Source organism: Malurus melanocephalus, unplaced genomic scaffold (genome assembly GCF_030028575.1).
Source record: "Malurus melanocephalus ecotype Western Australia unplaced genomic scaffold, MMel_1.1 scaffold_117, whole genome shotgun sequence".
NCBI lineage: Eukaryota > Metazoa > Chordata > Aves > Passeriformes > Maluridae > Malurus > Malurus melanocephalus.
The window spans coordinates 1,018,625-1,039,114 of record NW_026623349.1 but is presented as its reverse complement, the minus strand read 5'-3'; the positions used below and the strand labels follow the sequence as shown (position 1 = coordinate 1,039,114).

Below are 20,490 nucleotides of genomic sequence, written 5' to 3'. Positions count from 1 at the left end.
AAGGGTCTGTCTCCAGTTTCCCTGTAGGCTCCYTCCAGATACTGGAACGTTGCTATGAGGTCTACATGTAACCTCTTCTTCAAGCTGAACTGCCCTAACCTTCTCAGCCTGTCTTCATAAGGGAGGTGCTCCAGTCCTCTTATCAACTTAGTGCAGAAGACACCACACACAGTTCCATGTCCTTATGTTGGAGGCCCCGGAGCTGGATGCAGTGTTCCAACTGGTGTTTCAGGAGAGGGGAGTAGAGTGACAGAAGCCCCTTCCTGGCCCTGCTGCTTTGGATGCAGCCTAGAATTCTGACATGGTAAGGTTCAAGGATTGCTGGTGAGAGTAGCTGACTGCAAAAACATATTCAAAGCAATCTATTAATTCAAAGCAAAGCTACTAAAAAGTTCTARTCCCTAACAAAAGTGAGCTTGYGATAATTAGTTAGCACTCATAGAACACTGTTCTTATCCAATAGTCATCCCCATGAGGGGGAACAGGTTGAGTCTGTCAGCTGATTCTAGAAGTTAAGATGGAGGCTTTCCTAACTTCTCACCCTTTTGGAATCACTTTTGTACCATTTCCTTATGTTTAGGTTGAACGTCAGTGGCTCTAGTCATATGGCTTAGTCAGTGAGGGGTGGTTGTGCCTTGGTGGTGGATCTCTCAGTATAACCACCTATATCCGCCTAAGGAGAGTGATTTCACCAYGGTTGCTGATTTGACAATGTGGCATTTTCCTTTATCTCCCTTGGTTTTCAGCTGCTGTGCAGTTTATCAGCCAGAAAGTACCACAAAGTTGCATCCTCTGCAAGAGCCTGCCTACAGTGTACTCCACGCCATCCTCCTTTAGTTGCCTTTAGCAAGTATAGTGACCGGGAAGTCAAGTATGCTAGCCACATTCCATTTAGTAGCACCCCTACTTTCCTCTTGAATTTCCACACCATTATCTTTTTACCCCTGCCCATTTTTCCACACTAGGGAACAACAGAAGCCTGTGAGTACAGTCTCTCACCTACCAGGAGAGAATACAGGCCCAGAATGTATTTATTGATGGTCACACAGGCAAGCATTTAAAAGTAACAGTGCATATGGCTATTCCATAGGAAGCTTTGGCTCAGCAGGCAAAACTCACGTGTAGAGTGCTCCAGTTAGGACAAACCCCTGAGCAAAGCACACAGGATCCAGAAACAGAGACTGCTATGATCCATCACAGACAGCATTGTGTCTGCCCTCCTGCTGACCAGGATCCTGCCCTTTCCTCGGAGTTTCCTGCCTGTTTGGGGCCAGGTGAGAGGATGGCTGTGCAGTGGTCAGGGCCCAGCTGCYCTTCTTGATCCCTGCTTGGTGTGGAGGCATTGTGAGAGGAGAGCTTGGAAGCTGCTGGATGAGCTGCACTGCCATTCCCAAACTCCTGGTGGCTGCAACAACTTGACTTTCACCAAACCTCAGTACTCTTGTTACAGGAGACTCATCCCATTACTTTAAATTGAATGACAGCTATGCCAGAAAGAAAACAAGTACTCATTTTTCATTTCCACTGACAACATCCTTGAATATGCTAGGTAATCTTTAAAATCAGTATTTATGAAGTCCAAGCACAAGAAACACATTTTGGTCTCATCACTTTACATGCTTCAGGTCTCTGATTCAGGGCTTAGCAGTTCTAAAGAGCCTGGTAATAAGCATGCAGATGTGTTTTTTACATACATAATTATGCCACTACTCTTTACCGAGGCACAGTACTGCCTGAGATATAAAGAAAGTTGTGTTTTCTTTAGCTACAAAGAAGTGTGCCTTTTCACATACACTTCATGTACCCTGAACATGCATCTCAACTAAACCATTGCTACTCAGGGGTGGGGGTGTTTAAACGCACTACTGGGCTGAAGCTGTAGTCAGTACACTTGGAGGGGGGAAGCTTGTGTACGAATGCAGCTGATACCTCCATCATTCACAAGTTACCATGCAGGCACAAAGAATTTTACTTTCTCCTTCCTCAGCTTCCAATCATCATTCCTTAGGCCCCTGTCTGCCCAATCAATCTCAGTGTAAGACAAGCATGTGCTAGAACCTCAGAGAAAGGCCTTCCTCAGAGAAGATAAAATCTAGAAAGATAAAAATTTAACTAATTCAAGTGAGTAACATGAAATATTGATAATTTATCTGTAGGAAAAAAAGCCAATAACTTTTCATGGTAGCAAATTCCCGTTCTAAGCAGCTACTTTAAACCCTGCAAACATACCTGTGAAGATAATTTTTATGTGGTTTCTGTAGTTCTTACAAAAATAGGTTTATAAAAGAAAATGCTGTGTAATAAATACATTTATTTCAGTAAAAATCTTAACAGATGGGGAAACAGTTTTAAATATAGCTATGAAACAAACCTCACCAGAACAATTACATTAGGAGAAATGGGTGTGTGATCGAGTAGTTAAACAGCTAAATGAGACTGAATTACCTGTTTACGATAGTCAACTATGTAGCAAGCCTGAAACAACTTCATCTTTCTCAATTTCTCAGCACYGATAACTTGCTATTCACAGGACTAAACATATTACAACTTTGGAAACTCACACATCAAAAGTATGTGAAATTACTGTGAAATATGATGACAGCACTTTGTCCAATRAAAAAGACAGTGTAAGTAAACAAACGTGTGTCTGCCCATATCATTAGAAGGATAGAGCATGCACCTGGTTCAGAAGAGGTTTATACTCTTAATTCCCAGTAGCTGAATTGGAAGTAATTCTGAACACATAAATAAAAGATAAATATAGGGTGCTTGAAAATAGATGCTTGAAAATATGTTTAGGGACAAACACGGAAGAAATTACCTGTGAAAGTAACACACCTAAAAGTTCAGATAGCTGGCTTCAGATGGATGAAACCCAAAACAGGAGTTAGGATCCTAGATCCCTAAGACCACTTTGGCAATTCTRGCTTTCAACTTTCATAAAAATAGATGGATAGGAAAAAAAATTGAACATGATAGTTCTAAATCTAGGTAATTCTAATAAATTATCATTAATTCTACACTTACATCAGGAATACTGAAAACTACAACCTCAGGAAAAAATACAGAAACTTAAGTCTGAGTTTCACTTTTTTTCAAAATTTATTTCAGATTCATAAATTAAACAGTGGTTTCAATTTTAACATGTAACTAATTCTTTTCTGAACAAGGTAAGATGGTACATTACCATCTCTGGAAGGACTTCAAGTAAAGCTCAAGTTCATAGTACTAATGAATGTAAATTCTTGACTGGTACAAGGATCCTGTTCACATTCTATGAAAACGGACATGTATTTTTCCCCAGTTGCCACATATAATACCTCTATTTCTTAAAGCATTTTTGACTGTATCCCCAAGGCCTTGAAAAAGATTCTTAGCAGCAACAAAACAGGATTGAACCTGTTTCTTAGTCTTTCTTTCTTTCTTCTTGAACATGAGCACAGCAGCAAATAAACTCCCATAAAATTACAGAACAGAAAATAACCTCACAAAATCTCAATGGCACTGCTTGTCCAGAGATTGTTTTACATATGATGACTAGTGTCTATGTTTTCAGTCCTTTAGAGAAATAAGAAAGAATGTAGCAGTCTACAAACATTTCATACACTTACACAAGGATTCAGTAAACAATCAACATCAATAAATACCATTTGCTCCTTCAAAAATTCATTTTTGAAGAAAATATAATTTATTTGGCTAGCACATATCTTTAGTGCAGTTTAAAATGGTCAGGTGGAACAAAAAAACCCTGAAAACAGTCCATTTTTAGTACCTGCCCTTTTCTAAATGATTTACCTAGTAAACAAATACAAAACATCATGGCTTTCTATTAAAATGTTCAAACAATCTATTTAAGAGCAGGAGTCCGTATTAAAGTCCACAGTTGCTAGTATTAGCAATCTAAAATAAAACACCCATGTTCTCATTGAACTTAAGCTGAAGGTTGTCTATGCTGCTGTCTTGTGAATTCAGATGCTTTAGCCAAAGACATTTCTTTTAAAGTGAATGATGGGCCTGTATTGCAATTACCAGTGCTTAATATCCCTCATGATTCCTGCTGGGTCCTCTTCTGTGAGGCTTTTCCCTGAGTCATGTATTTATTGGAAAGGCTGCCTAAATTGGAAGGAAGAAAGCAACATGCTTTAAAGGTATTGTTTGCTTTTTTTTTTTTTTTAAAGAAGACATAAACCAACTGAAACAAAAAGACAGGAGAAAATTACTGTCAAGTCAAACTATAAGGAAAGGACATACAGATGAACTTTAGATCATTACCTGCTGAAGGACAGTAGGAAATAATAAAATATAAAATTGAAAAACTGCATTTTCTTCAACTGAATACCTAATGACAAATCACTTTGTGTTAAAAATCCCCAAACTTGAGATTTGAAAAAACCTTGAAGACAAAAAACCCAATGCATCTTCCCAACAAAATGGGTAATTTTATTTCAGATATTTAATTGCAGTCAAGTCTTCACAACCTTCAGGGAACTAATCAGGTCTCCCTCCAGCTGCAGAGAGATCAGTGTATTATACACCCAAGCTGCTGAAAGGTTTACAGAGTTATACTAGAAACTCTAATTGAAAAAAAAAAAAAAGCAGTTCTTAAAATCTTCACTGTACTTGCTAATAAGTGTGTGAAATTACTGTAAGGAAGCTACACTGTCAATCACGCACCTAAAGCAAAACATCTCAGATTCAGAAAGCGTACATAAAGGCCTTTATAATACAATCTCACTGCTACTTCTAAATGTATTTTTAACTTGTTTGCGTTTTGGCAGTTCAGACCAAGGATGTGGTTTGATCATCTTCCTAAGTTAATTTATCATGTATAATTCTACAGTTACTGCAAGGAAGCCTCTCCATGTTTTGTCCCTGAAGAATCAGAGAACCTCCATGTAAGCTGCAACAGAAGAGATTGCTACAACCTCTACAAAATAAATCTACCAGAGTCAGATGAAGAATTGTTATCCCAAGTTTCACTTCCAAAACAAAATTTCAAAATTGTACACTTTTCCAGATTAAAAAATAGGTGGCTTCAACATATTCAAACTGCCACTGTGTTCAGCAAATTAGGCAGAGTTCCTGTAAGGAMTGATGAAGAATCATACAATGATAGAATAATTTGGGTTAAAGATAATTTAGTCCAACCCCCCTGCAATGGGCAGGGACATCTTCAACTAGATCTGSTTGCTCAGAGMCACCTTGGATATTTCCAAGGACGAGACATCCACCACCTCTCTGGGCAACCTGTGCCAGTGTTTCACCATCCTCACTGTAAAACACTTCTTCCTTTAATCTAATGTAAATTGACCCTCTTTCAATTTTAAAACACTATCCCAGGTCCTGTCACAACAGTCTCCAGTTAAAAAGTTTGTCCCCACCTTCCTTACAGGCCCTGTTTCAGAATTGAAAGGCCACAACAGGCTTCCTGAAACCTTTTTCCCAGGTTGAACAACCCCAATTCTCTCAGCCTCTCTGTAGTAGACTTGCTCCATCCCTCTAACCATCTTGGARGCCTCCTCTGGGCTCACTTCAACAGGTCCCTCTCCCTCCTTTGCTGGGACCCCAGAGCTGGGTGCAGTGTTCCAGGTGGGGTCTCAGCAGAGCAGAGCAGAGGGGCACAATCCCCTCCCTGCCCCTGCTGGCCACCCTTTTACACATAGACTCTAAATTGAACTGAAGATATACAAACCTGACTGGGGACTCAAAAATATTTTTCCTTTTTGTTTCCTTTTTTCTTCATGTGCAAGCATTCCCTATAAAAAATATACACCCATCAATGAATGAACAAAACTGAAATATTTAATTTCACAGCATTAAAGGTTTTCCTTGGAAGCTTAAGTAAAGCTAATCTTAATTACTTAATATGGACTTTAAAACATACAAAAAGTATAAGATGAAAAAAAAGTGACACTTGGTGTTTACCTGATTTAATCTATCAGCATGTTTGACAGCACTGGGTAAAGAAGGKGATCCACACAACATTTCTGGTTTTGAGCCACCTGAAAAAAAAGGAGTTGCTATTTGAAACAAGTTTCAATTTCAGTTATCATAACACAGAAAAGTATCAAAATATTTGCAATCTAAAATCAGAAAATGTAGAATGTAGGATATTGTTATTTTCCTCAATTTTATAACGTGGAAAACTGGCATAATGTGGTGGCATGCACATAAGCTAGGAACCYAGAATAAATTAAGCTTTGTATCTTCCTCTAGAATCAGCAGGAGGAGACAGGAAACTTGGAATGAATGAAGATAAAGTGGTAAGTGAAATGTCCAGAGTCTCACAAAATGTAGCAATCCAAAGAGTAAAGCCTGAACTCTGTGATCCATTTGTTAATAGTAGTTTATTCAACTAGARAAGACATGTCAGGCACTAAGCAAGCAATTAAAGGCAATACCCAACCTAAAGAAACTCTTTCAAATTCAGACATATTAATTTCCAAAACACAGAGAKTACATTAAAAGAAAGAAAAGCATTTACATTATGTAAAAACCTTATCTGTTAGTCAGTCATGTAAAAAATACCAAAAAACYGTAAGTGCTGTTCAAACTACTCAGCTTGATCCATTTCATACCTCCAACTCCTTTATACTGTGGGCATTCCTTTCTAATATGACCTTCTCTTCCACAGATAAAACAACGTTTTTCTCTTAAGTCTCTGTCTTCCAGGCGCTTCCATTTCTCGGCTGATTGCCTGGGAGTCTTCTCTCTTCCAGTTTCCACTAYTATCCTTGCTAATTTCCTCTTCTGAGGTGTACACATGTGCAACTTTCCCTCTTTGACTGGGTTTTCCTTTTCTGTTGGTTTGTTCTGCATTTCTTTGTCCTCTTTGCTTCTTTTCTCCTTGGTTTCTCCATACCTTTGCGTACCTTCATAATCATGACGCCGTCTTACTCTGCAGGAGCAGAAAAATGATGCAGAATTCAGAGGCCTTACATTGACACACAGAATCAATTAAAAAAACAAACCATAAACCATGTGCTGTCCTTAGACAAGTCATTCTTCAGTAGGATAAAGTAAATCGCCATACCTTTCCYTGTGACTCTTACCAAACAGTGGTATGCTGATATAACATGTCTAATTTTAAAAATTAGATGACAATGCAGACCTAAATCTTAATAACTGTAACTCAAAAAATATAAGAACAATGGAAAATCTGGTTGCTCAAGTTGCASACAATGGAAGAGAAGAAAAGCCAAGCAAAATATTAACAAAAAAAAGCTAATTTTTCCTATTTAGGCTATTTAGTTGTGTTTTTTCCTATTTGTGTAATTCAACCAGAATTCAATCCTTTTGAAACTGTGAATATTCACTTCAAAAGTCTCTTCTACTGAGAGAAGCTTCTAATATTCTATGTGACTATAAGGTCTAGTAGTGGAGAAATACTACCACTGTCAGACTTGTTTCACCGAATTGCTTTATGCATGACTAGAGAAGAAGCCAGGAGTAAAACCTCCAAGTCTGAAGATGACACCAGGCTTCTTTGGCAAGTTGGATGTATTGCTAATGSCTAGAAACTTGGAAAATACTTCACAAAACTGAATGAAGGGCAAAAGAATGGCATGAGCTTCAAGGTGAGCTTTTTTTTTTTWWRAAGGGATAAAAGGAAGACCTGAGGAACTACAGGCTGGTCAGCCTCACCTCTGCCTGGTAAGATCATGGAGCAGATTCTCCTGGAAACTATGCTAAGGAAAACAGAGGCAAGTAGTGCCTTCACTGAGCCTGATGAATCTGGTAGCTTGCTATAAGCTATAAGAAATGCTTGCTATAAGCATTTCTTGCTATAGAAATGGTGGGTAAGAAAAGAGTGACTGACATAATTTTCCTGGACTTCKGCAAAACATTTGATACTGTCCTACACAACATCCTTGTCTCTAAAATGGAAAGAYATGGATTTAGTAGGTGGACCACTTWGTAGATAAAGAATTGGCTGGATAGATGCACTTCAAGAATTGTGGTCAACGTCTTGATATCCATGTGAACACCAGCAGCGAGTGGTGTTCCTCACATTCAGACCAATATTATTTAACATCCTTGTCAGACAAATGGATTAAGGCATACTCAGCAAGTTACTGGACAACTAAGATTAGCTTTAAACAGATACAGGTAAGTTCTATTTTACACATCAGTCAGATCACTTATGGAACTGGTTGCCACAGAAGACTGTTAAGGACACCAGGACAATCAGGTTCAGGAAAAGACAACCCTAAAAGAATGAAACTCTACAAATGAGCATTACCACAGCAAGGCAGGTATGTGTTCTAACATGTCTTATACAGCWACTGCAGATGCTGAGGGACTGCAAGAGAAGAGACTACAGAAAACGAGTTTGCCATCCATAAATAGCACTCCGTTTYGCAATGAATGGCTGGACTGAGACCTCAAATGTATCAGTGGTTTTAACTCATAGGGCATTTCTGTTCTTAGATGTAAAATTCCATTTACCTTCCCTCTAACGTTWTACAAAATGTAGCTGAGTATGTGCAATGAACATGGTGTCTCACTTCAGAATGTAAGATTAAAAATCCATGGAGGTAAGACAGCAATTTAGGCATCAAGTAGACTTTCACAGCACCTTCACCATTCTTTAACTTCAAGTTATCATAAGCTATTGTGCTTGCATTTGCTAAAGCTGAGTAAATGTCTGAATTAACAGACTCAACAATGTAAGTTCATAAATCTCTATTGTGCAGTGGAACAGCTACTTTATCCAACAGCTTTTTTTTCACTTAGTTACAGGAAAGTGCAAATAAATTTAATGACAGTTTTTAACATAAATAGACTCTAAACAATGGTTAGATTTTTTWAATTCACCTTTTAAGTGAGCATTAAGGCTTTCATGATTTCACTRTTTTATAGACATGAAGTCTTTTAAGAATTTTGTCTTAAACAGAWAACAGAATTAAAGGATAAGTTTTAAGTTTAGACATCTCATAAGACGAAGAGCTGCAAAAGCTGTTAAGCCACTCATTTGTTGCAAGAAGGGAGTTGTTGAATGTTGGACATGACTACTTGGGGACAGGAAACATTCTCTTGATGTAAAACAGGACATTGTTCTCATATGYGTGTGCTTATGAAATATAATGCTGTGACATTCTTGCCTTGCTTTTGATAGGAATTGCATGTTTCTGCAAATATGACAAAATTGTGTCTTGCTAGGGAGCAGCACAATTCTGGTAGTRGAAGCTATAAAATAAATAAAAATAAAAAATGTATCCATGAGTGCTTTTCACAGCACACAGTCATTCAGCTCTGCAGAATACTGAGATTCTCTTTGACTACTCCTTTCCTATATAATGAAATGGAGAGCTAACATTGATACCTTAAGTTAAAACAGCTCTACAGCAACACTATTCACTACTTCAAAACAGGTACTGTTTTAAGCTCAGGAAATAATCTGCAGCATGCTATTTGCATGTACAGGTTTTGCTTTAGCACTAGTATCCTTATCTTTCTGAAACAAACCTAAGGAAAAAGGTTACACACAGATGCCAATACTATACTCACTTTCGTCTCATGGGACAATCCTTCATGAAATGGCCGATTTTACCACAAGTTCTGCAGCATCTATCATTTGGTGCCAATTCTCCTTCCGTTAGTACCTCAGGATCAAAAAAGTACTCCTGTAGAAGAAATCATGCATTTAAAATGAAAATCCAAATACTTGGAAATTAAGATAAAACTGCCAACATAGCAGCAAGAGTTACAGRAAAGAATAAACTTGGGGTCTGTGGCAGAACTGTGTAAGTCCTAATGAACTAACTGGTGGCCACCGGCCTCTTTTTCGATGGGCAGCCTACTGACCACCAGGTTTGCACACTTCCATAAAACTGCAGTTTTAAGAAATGTTAAGCTGGTTTTGATTTGGATGAAAATACATGGATTTGTACAATGAAACTCTGACTTGACTAGTATATGTATACATATATATACACACATATCTATATAAATATATATATATGTGTATATATATACATATATAAAATATGTATACTAACATATTTTACATGCAAATAGCATCAAAACACTACTCAGCAGTAACTTTTAGAGTACTGTGGAAATTTAAGAGAAAGAGCTTAAAATTAGTGTAACCATACTACTGCAAAAATTATAKGCCAAAGAGAGCACACATACTTCTCTTAGAAGGAACTTACCATTTTTGATGGGTARTCTTTAGGAAATATTTTTACAGGGGTACCAAATACCCTTCTGCCATTGATAAAAGCCTTCATTATAAAATTTGTCACTGTGGAAGAAAAAAAACCCCAAAAATTGAAATCAACCCCATCTAACCAGAATGTAAAATAAGATTCAAGACAAGATCTTCACTTTGTAACTGAAATTGTTAACAGAAGACTTACTTTTTCTTGACAATCCAGCTCCAAGGTTGTGGTTTAAATCAAAGGGATCTGTAGAAAAAAAAAAAAACAAAGGGAGGTATTCTTCAATGTGCAAACAACAGAGTAGCAAGTCTTTCCAAGAAAATGAAGTGGAAAACAGTTTGCAGAACATTTGTAAAATATACYACTGCATGTTTTCTGTCAGAGATCACACTGATACTCAACAGTGTAAYCATACATAGAGTTAAATCAGTGAAGTAAATACAGGCTCAGCTAAACTCAGTATTTTTGAGAAAATCTCAACWGCATTATAGCTAACTTCTTTGCCAAGGGATTTTGTTAACTCTATTTTTCTCTCAATTACTTTATAATGAAAAGTATGACGTTTGCTTYGCAACTTCTTTTCAGTAGCCAAAAAAACCCTTAATAATTTTCAGCACTAACGAAACTCAGTGGCAATTCTGTGATGATTTCAAAACCATGAGCAAATAACTTACAATCTAGTAATAGAAAAATAAGCCTGTGAAACCCCCAAAATTTTAATTTTAAAGAAGTTCTGTATATTCCAGTACTTCATACACTTTTACCTTCAATTACAATGTATTTGGAGGTCCACTGCTTCTTGAAAGTTGTAAGCAGACTTTTTCTCCTAATGCAGATGACATGCTCTTTAAAATCAAATTCTTCTGTGTAGAATCGGAGAAGCCCCAGCCACAGTTGCCCAACAGATTCAGTGTTTTTGCCATAGTCTGGCCAAACAGCTGACTAAAATGACAAAAATATTGTTAAATCCAGTATTTATGTTAAGCAGAATAATTTCTGTCATTTCCAAACTCAAAAAATATAAACCTTATTTTGTACAGAAAAGCAACTGAGTTACAATACTTCCTTGGATGGACRATCGTATACTTTTTATTCTACTAACAATGAAAGTGGACAATAGAACTTCTGGCATTAGGTTTTACCTCTCATAAAAAAAGAATTTACTGATTTCCTTTATGAATCTGCATAAAGGAAAAATAAAATTATTCAACAGGATTAACCAGATATGACCAGATATACAGGTGTTAAGAGTTATCTCTACCCAGAGGGAATAATTAATCATCCTTAACACCTTAACATAATCTTGTAATTAATTTTTGCCAGATTCCGGAGTTTATTTTTTCACAGACGAATTACAACCAACCACATTCTAAAAGCTTTACAGCACACACTGGGATTTTCAAAACAGGAGTTACTCCACTTCCATTCCTGTTTTGGTCTGGGATAGAGTTAATTTTGCTCTTAGTAACTGGAGCAGTCTAATCTCATGGATTTAGCATTGAGAATAATGTTGATAATATTGATAACACCCTGACATTTTCGATGCTGCTCAGTAGTGCCTACCCTAAGGTAAGGACTTTCAGTTTCCCGTGCTGTGCCAGTCAGTGGGTGCACAAGAAGCCAGGAGGGAGCAGTACCAGGACAGCTGGCCCCAACTGGCCGAAGGGATATTCCACASCACAAAACATCATGTCCATTGTATAAACTGGGGGGAACTGGCCAGGAGGTACTGACTGCCTCTGAGGGATGAGTTGGGCATCAGTCAGCAGCTCCTGAGCTGTTTTATTGGGCATCTTCTGTTTTTCTTGGGTTTTAGTCCTCTGTCTCTCTCTCTCTTTTAATTACTACCATTCATACTACTACTACCACTACTATTATTATCATCTTTGTAATAATTAGTAGTATGAGGATTATTTTTTAAATTCTGTTTCAATTAATAAAATGTTTTTATTTAAACCCATAGATTTTCCTTTTTTTTTTTTTTTAAATTTGGATTTACATTCCCACCAGGGAGGGGCAGTGGTAACTAGAGAGTGGCTGTGTGGTGCTTAGTTGCCAGCTGGGGTTAAACCACAATATTCAATTACTGTAACTGGGAACAGTATCTTTAAAAGGAATTTCTATTAATTTGCTAAGCTCCTAGTACCGCCATTTCCCATCAGCCTGCTTTACTTACCAGCTCCTGTATTTTATCAAAGAAATATACATTCCAGCCATCAACTAAAATTTCAGGCTTTTTTGGTTCTTTGTAGATCTGAAAGAATAATATTAAAACTCATTAGAAGAGCCTTTCATATTCAGCACTGACATTCTTCTGATCACAATTATGTACAGTAACTCATTTCTTTCCAATATACTGTACCTCCTGAAGAACAGGGATGACTGGTGGATTTCTCTGTTGAAGAAAATAAAGCACCATAAGAGTATATGCATAAGATGACAGGCTACCTCGAGATGCATCTCCAATGTCACATATCTGAGAAAAGAAACATGATTTTTATCTTTCAAGGTGATMACCCCTTGCCACAGGAACTGTTTCTAGAATGTCTGAAATACACTTACCTTTGTAAAGACTTTCATTGTGTAACACAGATATTTTACTCTAGGATCAATAGCTGCATATGATGACAGAAGTCTGGTGTTATGTAAGGCCTACAAAAAAAAAAGGAAGTCATGTAGAAACTAAGAAGCTCTAAAGATATGAAGGAAATAAGCTGGAAACATAAAAAATAAAAASTCTTTGAGTTGTGTCCTCAAGAGCTGCATATGTGAACACGTGCCTAGCAGGAATATATACTGAGAAGGAAGCATTCAATAATGAGGTAATCATCTACTCTGCTAAAGGCTGATCAACTTCCTTAATCTCTCTGGAAGTGGTAGAAAGCAGCATTCACAGGACAATAATTCAAAAAGGGAAGCATTGATGTCCTAATATAGTTTCAAAAAATTACTTGAACCAAGAGATTTCAGTCCAGATCTGTAAGAGCTACCAATGGACACATATGGACGCCCAACTTCAAGGAGAAAATTTTCACACTTAGTGGTTGAGGCATCTTCCTCAAGACTTGCCTTGAGCTCATAAAAAAATAAACCTTCAGAAAGTTAAAGAACTGTCTCTAACACTTAACTTTCCTCTGTTGTTTCAAGGAACAGGCTTTTGAAATTCAGAGACATTGAAATAAACAAAACCTGTTTTTAAAATGGTTGACCAAGAACAAGTGGGTTGGGTTTTTTTTTGTGCAAATTCTAACATGTTACAGTTTTGGCAAGCTGGGTTCAAAACCCCTATTTCAGGTCTCAAGGCTAGGCAAGAGCCATGATGGAAAGTGGAGTCTAAAAAAAACAGAAGTTACATTATTTTGTCCTTCATTTAAGAAACGCTTAAAATACTTAAACCACTATTTCTTACTATTACTAAAGAAGTAATAGATTTCTTAGGAAAGTGACAACTCTAAAATCACAACTGCGCAGCTGACTCCACTACAGTCAAACAAAAAAAACCAAAACAACAACGACAAAAAAGCTTTTTTTAAAAATATAAAACTGCACTAGGTAATTGGAAACAGTTGATTATTGAAGCTCATCCAAATAATCACTTCAGTCTCAAGAWACAGATCCTCAGTTTTTTGTTACACGACACAAAATAAAAAAGGAGATAACCTTACCAGAGTATTATATAAACTGATGTCTACTTCAAGACCACTTCTGATATGGAAAAATTTGACAATTGGGACTTTAGCAGTTGTTATAGGCAAGACATTTCTTAAACCTAGGATGAAATGTTTTATTACTGAATGACTACATTATGGTCCTACACAAATCACTTCTAACTGTAGTAAAATGATAGTAAATAAAATCTTAGTTGACATCAAATTTATATTTCAGTTATGTTTTAACAGTKGTTTTAGAGATTTGTCAAACATGATCTGTCTGCTAAATATAATTTATATGAATGTATATTTAGACCCCTCAGAAAACAAAAATCAGAAAAAGAGTATACAATTTCTTTAGAGTGAAATAGGCTTAGGAGATAATTGATAGTTCATTACAATTCACTTGAGACACACCAAAATGAGCACTATAAAATTCATGATTTCTTGTCGAAAAAACAGAATTCCCATTGCAAACTTGTATCAGAATATCTTTTACTAAACTTACTATGCACTGAACATACACGTATGTAACTACTAAATTGAAGCCTCGAGTCTTAAATTSTTTGCTCTCATGCATGTAGGTTATAAATATACTATCTGTCCAGTTCAGATGTGGTCCTATAACATTATAACCTCGAAGACCAACATATAAAAATAAAAATAAATCCAAACATTCACAATATTTAACCTCATTCTTACTAACATAAACTCTTTGATCTAATGTTTTTCATCTACAGTGCCCCAAAACATTATCACTACAGCACATGAAATAATAAAAACAGAATCACTTATTTTAATTTTCCAGAAAGTTACCTGACTGTTTCTTGAGAACTTTTGCTAAATCTTCAATGATTCTGATGCAATCAAGTCCCTAAGACATTGAGAAAAAAAGCTGAAAGATGTACCTGCAGCAAGTATTTTAAGCAAACGTTTTAGTATGTGCCATAAAGCTTAATGTAGTATAACTGAACGTTTCTTGTAATACAGAACTATGTGAATACAATAAATATTTTCAAAATAAAATGCACAAAATCAACAGCTGATAACATCATAATGGAAACTTAAAAAAAGCTGATATTAGGCCTGAGAGGAGACTGATATGCTCTTCCATTGTTTCCCATTTCTAGTGGTTTATGCAACAAAGACTGTTRTTTATCTGCACAGAAAAAGCTAGAAATGCAGAATTCAGAAGAAAACTGGTTACTTCTTAGATTCATGCCTATGCCAACAGCAAACACCCCCAAAATAATCTATCTTAGTGGCACCTTAGTATTTTCTTCCAATAGGAAAAGCTTTTATGAAATAATGAATTCATTACACTAWATACACAATATAGTAGGAAAATTTTGATTTAACCACAAAACTAAAATCTTCTCAACCTACCTCAGCAGTTTCAAGACCATCTATTGTCATACAGATATCAAGATCACTTTGTCTGAAGCCAAAGCCATTTTTTGAGGAGCCAAACAAATCCAACTTTGTTCCTGTAAGGCATGTGACATATTACAACCTCATAACAAAAAATAATCTCAAATTGTATGTAGCTTCAAACCACTGCATGTCTTCTAATTCAGGCATGAAAATATTATTATATTTCCATGGTACATAAAAATTTTCTGAACAACTTTGCCTATGTTAACAGAATCTCTACTATGACTGGTTCAAATAAGAAGTCTGAAAAACCCAGAAAAAAGTTAGGTTTTCCAGTAATTAAATCAGCATGTAGGTTCAAGGTGACATCTGATTAAAAGATGCTTGGTACAGAGATTCTCAGGGCGAGGGATATACCTGGCTCCAGCCATTTTAGAAGACCTTGAACCAAAGTGTTACAGGCAAGAACTCCAGAAACAAAGAAAAAAAAAATCAAATACCTAGGTTCTGCAAATAGGCCATATTTTGAAGTATTACAAACCAAGTAAGTTTCAGTATGAAGTATTACAAAAAACTTGTTGTTTGTAAAAGCAGTTACAAAAAGAAGTCTGATTAATAAATAGCATTAAAATAACAAATATACAATGATTCCACTTCCGCTTTGTTTTTTCCTTAACTTGCCATTGTTCCTTCCTACTGATACATGTGTGCATATATGACCAACTAAAAAATAMCAAATTTAAAAAAGCCTTAAAATACCTAGAACAAAAATTAATGTAATCTAGTATTGCAATGCTGAGCAACAATATGGGTTAAACATTCAAAACTAAAGTGTTTATTATACTGAAATGATATTTTCTTGGAATACACTCAAGTATGAACAATCAAAAGTACAAATATCAAGTTAGGCCTCATTACCTGGAAAGTCCTGTTTAATGAAGATTTCCAAGCTTTGTCTTATATATTCCCGAGCCTGATCCTCTACTATATTTGGAGCAAAATCATCTTAAAAAAGAAAAAAAAMMACAACAGTTTAGGCAACTAAACTGTAGAAAGAGCAAACAGCAAAGATTCAGGTGAAAATAGAGAGGGGTTTACAGAATGGGGCAGGGGAAGGGAAAGAGAAAAAGAGAAAATTCACATGTGAAGGAAAGAAAGCAAGGATGAAGTAGAAGAGAAATACCTGTTCAAAGAAAAACATTAATTAAGACAAATAATGCATTTTGTCTGGTCAGAAATGGCGAGAGAGAAAGGAGGAAAGTTGGGTCACTCTGAAAAGAACAAAAGTGGAGAAGTGTTACAACACAGTACTTTGACACTATTTTTCCTAGAATACTGAAGTCTTTGTTTATGAAAAACCACAAACAGATAACATAATTCAAATCAGACAAAAAAAAAAAAAGCATCAGTCAAAAACTCCACCCAAAATCAGATTCTCAGAAAATGTATTTTCCTGCATGAGTAATCAGCCAGCCAGTCTGTGGAAGACAAATCTGAACACCTTCTATTTCTCTAAATATGAGCTACTCAGCAGTTCTATTAAAGCTATTACCATTTAAGCCAAATCTTAGAACTGTATCCAAGAGATGGAGGCAATGTAGCAAATAAACTGTCATCCCATAACACCATTAATCTGTCATTATTTCATAATTTTTTTCTGATCCTTTCTCTATGGCACAACAATATTCAAAGGAAAAAACTTACGGTAACATTGGACACAAACTTGATCTAGAATAACTGAAAACTTGGGCGTCAGTGGTGGCAGTGGGTCAAGTTCAATTTTCTTGAAGTCTTCTGGACAATCATTCTTTAAATGACCTTCCCGTTTGCACAAGCTACATACTACTGTAGGAGACTGTATGAACAGAAAGCAAGGCTGGTTTTAACAACTATAGTACTTCAATGAATTTGAGCAACACTTCCATACAGCTTCTGCCAGAACATCAGTAATGCATGTTTATGTTCTGTCAGCTTGCTTACCTTGCCCTTTGTAAAAGCTTGTTTACTGAACTGATAAAAAAGTTCAGTTTCTGAGCATGGTTCTACTACTGTGCTCTCTTCAGAATGGCTTCCCTTGTCAGTGAGATACTTCTGACTCATATTGAACTTCAGCGATCCATCCACRTTTTCTTTTAATTGTTCATTCTCATGTTTACTGGGGACAGAAAAATCATCTTCTTCCTCTGACAGTGCATCATCAGATCCAGTGCATGTGTTATCTAGTTCACCTCCAGCTCTTACGGTAACACTGCATTCTCTCTGATTTACTRCTTCCTCCTCTTCCTCTTCATCATCTGAGTTAATCATTTGGGATATTTGACTCTGTGATGAACGTAGGAATTTTTGTGGKGATTCATCCAGTTCATCAGTACCTTCAGTGCTATCCTCATCAATGTCAATCTTGTCCTCCATTATACCACTGCACTCCATGCCAAATTCATCACTCTCTGTAAGTGCAGCATTTCGAAAACCTTCCAAGTCTGAAGTACTACATGTCTCTACATCATGCTCATTCACTGAAACAGGGAGATCTCCACTGTCACTGTCTTCATCGATTATCTGCTCAGCAGCCAAAACATTATTCCACCGTCTTTTTTGTTGTTCATGTTCGTCCTCTTCCTCCTCTTCTTCATCTTCATTTTCAGTCTCTGTCTCTTCACAACTAGGTTTAAAATCCTCATTATCTCCAAAAATAATTTCCTCGATGATACAGTCTGAATCTTCATGGGTAATTCCCAAATGACTTATATCATCAGCCAGTTCTTCTTCTGTGAAACTTTCTGAGCCATCACAGAGTTTTGTAGGATCAGTTTKATGTTCCTTGGGCATACATGTAGTCTCTGTTATGCAATCATCCACTATGGCTGTGTTTGTTCTACCATCTGACTTTTGCAAACCAGAATCTTCATGATTTATAGCATCTTTTCCATGGTCCAGCATTTCAGATTTCTCCTCACTTGTATTTGAAGAGGGTATTTTGCTCCATTTTGCACTTTTTTTGTGAGGCAAGGCAAAATACTTGTAAGTTGCTCTCAGGCAGTGAAGAAKATATTCATACACTAGCTGGCTGTTCAAAGTTCTTGCCACATTCCTTTTGACTGAGTATGGATCTAGTAGAAAGAAGAAGTGAGCCAGAAGCAAAAAAGTTAAYTTCTTAAAAAAATTCATTTACATCCTTACAGAGTTTGAATTGCTAGTTATTCTTAAACACAAGATCTATGAATTGTGCTGAAGACAATTTTTAAGGTCATTTAATTATTTCTGACAATGTTGAAAATAATCCCCAATAAAGATACTAAAATAATTAAAAAAAAAATTCTACTATAATCAGTCCAATACTAAAAATTTCTAAGTGTTAACACCTAGTATCAATAGCCAAGTCAGCACCTTATGAAAATTTAAGTCAACAAACTTCAAAGAACTGTTAGACATATTTCTATACCTTCCACAGCAATGCGTTTTTTAGGCCAGTCCTTTGATTCACGAGACACGGGTTCTTTGAGTCGTATGCTAATAACCAAATCAGCCATATTGAACTCCAAAGCATAGAAACGAAGCAGTTCAAGCCACAGCTGACCAAYGGGTGCTGAACACTGATGAGCTAAATCAAATACTAAGGGAACCTGTCAATACAGAAGAAAATCTTAAATAATATTTAGTGAACAGGCATTAACCTGTTTAACTGTTACACTTCCTTTATTTCATCTGTAATGCAGTAGGATAGAATTTATCATTGCATCTCTAGTAATGCAATTGCAATAAAAACTGCAATCAACAAGTTGGAAGAGATAGTATAAAACTTCAAAACACTGCAGCAAAAAATAAAATTAGAATCAATGATTAATAAAAAATCTTCTTAAAGTGTTTATGCTGCAACTTATAAATTTCAAAGAAGGAAGTGTATCTCATCTAACAGGACTGAAGCAATAACACAGTCTATTTTTTAGTCAAATCTAGGCTGAATTGTTAACTCTCACAACATGTAATCACATACTGTTTCTTACAAAGCTGTTATTTCAAAAATAATTTGTAAGAACAGTTAAAAGCAAAAAATAAATATTTTTCATATGCTTCATCTAATTTCATGATAAAGCTGCTCCAACTCTGTAAACTACATTCYCCCTGACAGATTAAAATTCAGGGTYTTWTTAAGGAATTTGAAATCATATTTATTTTCCTACCAGCTCCCCAGCACCAAGAGCTTGAAGAAAGCAGCTGGGCAATCACTTAGTTCAGCTCATGGTCTTGAAACATWAATACAAACTGAAATTTTGTTCTTTTAAGAAAAGGAATGACTGCTAGACTACTACAGAAATAAATGTGAAAGTTCAGACCTTGCCCCTTCTAGAGGAAGTTTCTTGTGGCAAATCAGAATCATCAGTGGGGTTATGCTCCCAAACCACAGCATCGTTCTTGACTTCTCTCAGATTAAAATTAGTTAATTTGTTTAATGAAAATCCTTCAATCTAGAGGAAACAGAAAAAGAAACATAGAGCTAAATATATAAACTTGAAATTTCAGCCCCCCACATAGTAAAASAGGTCTAGAACATGCCCCAAACTTTTCCTCTTTTCTCCCCATACYTCTCTACAAAAAACTCTCAAGAGCTCAGCACTCTTGGAAGGGTGTACTCGTGTGCACACTCCGGAAATACAGACAGTGAGGTAGACTGAAAACTGGATGAATGGCAGATGCCAGTGGTGCAGGGTCTAAATGCAGGCCTGTCACAAGTGCTGTCCCCCAGGGGTCAATACTGGGYCCAGTGTTGTTTAATTTGTTCAGCAGTGACTCGGACCAAGGGACAGATGTCTCCTCATCAGGTCACTGTGACACAGAGTGGGAGCAGTGGTCGATACCCAGAGGGCTGAGCAGCCCCTCAGAAGGGCCTCAACAGGTGGAGAGATGGGCAGAGAGAAACMTTCTGAAAYTCARCAAAGGYAAATGCAGGGTCCTGCACTGGGGAGGAGCAGCCCCAGGCACCAGCACAGGCTGGGGCTGATCTGCTGGGAAGCAGCTCTGTGGGGAAGGACCTGGGGGCCCTGGTGGACAACAAACTGTCCCTGAGCCAGCAGTGTGCCCTGGTGGCCATGAAGGCCAAGAGTGTCCTGGGGTGCATCAGGAAGAGCATGGGCAGCAGGACAAGGGAGCTGATCCTCCCCCTATGCTCAGCCCTGGTGAGGCACACCTGGAGTTCCACCATGTCCAGTTCTCGGCTCCTCTGGACACGAGAGACATGGAGCTCCTGGAATGGGTCCAGCAGAGCTCTACACACATCATTTAAGGACTGGAGCGCCTCACTT

At 36.9% G+C, this 20,490-nt stretch overlaps 1 protein-coding gene across 4 annotated transcripts in view; it reads right to left on the bottom strand.

Annotated features, from left to right (window-relative positions):
• Positions 1–2,325: 2,325 nt before the first annotated feature.
• The window catches only part of TUT7 (terminal uridylyl transferase 7), a 33,785-nt gene continuing 15,620 nt past the window's right edge, over positions 2,326–20,490 (bottom strand). For 2 of the 4 annotated variants that reach the window (XM_057369996.1, XM_057369995.1), the window contains exons 11-29: positions 19,525–19,656; positions 18,633–18,813; positions 17,171–18,300; positions 16,895–17,045; positions 16,109–16,195; positions 15,203–15,303; positions 14,633–14,690; positions 13,832–13,935; positions 12,729–12,818; positions 12,529–12,642; positions 12,343–12,420; positions 10,931–11,108; positions 10,365–10,412; positions 10,158–10,249; positions 9,511–9,626; positions 6,579–6,898; positions 5,926–6,002; positions 5,693–5,756; positions 2,326–4,113 (exon numbers count right to left, since the gene is read on the bottom strand). In XM_057369996.1, coding sequence (XP_057225979.1) covers positions 4,046–4,113; positions 5,693–5,756; positions 5,926–6,002; positions 6,579–6,898; positions 9,511–9,626; positions 10,158–10,249; positions 10,365–10,412; positions 10,931–11,108; positions 12,343–12,420; positions 12,529–12,642; positions 12,729–12,818; positions 13,832–13,935; positions 14,633–14,690; positions 15,203–15,303; positions 16,109–16,195; positions 16,895–17,045; positions 17,171–18,300; positions 18,633–18,813; positions 19,525–19,656 — 3,189 coding nt within the window. In that variant the 3' untranslated portion in view covers positions 2,326–4,045. The other 2 variants (XM_057369997.1, XM_057369998.1) reach the window with 2 other exon arrangements.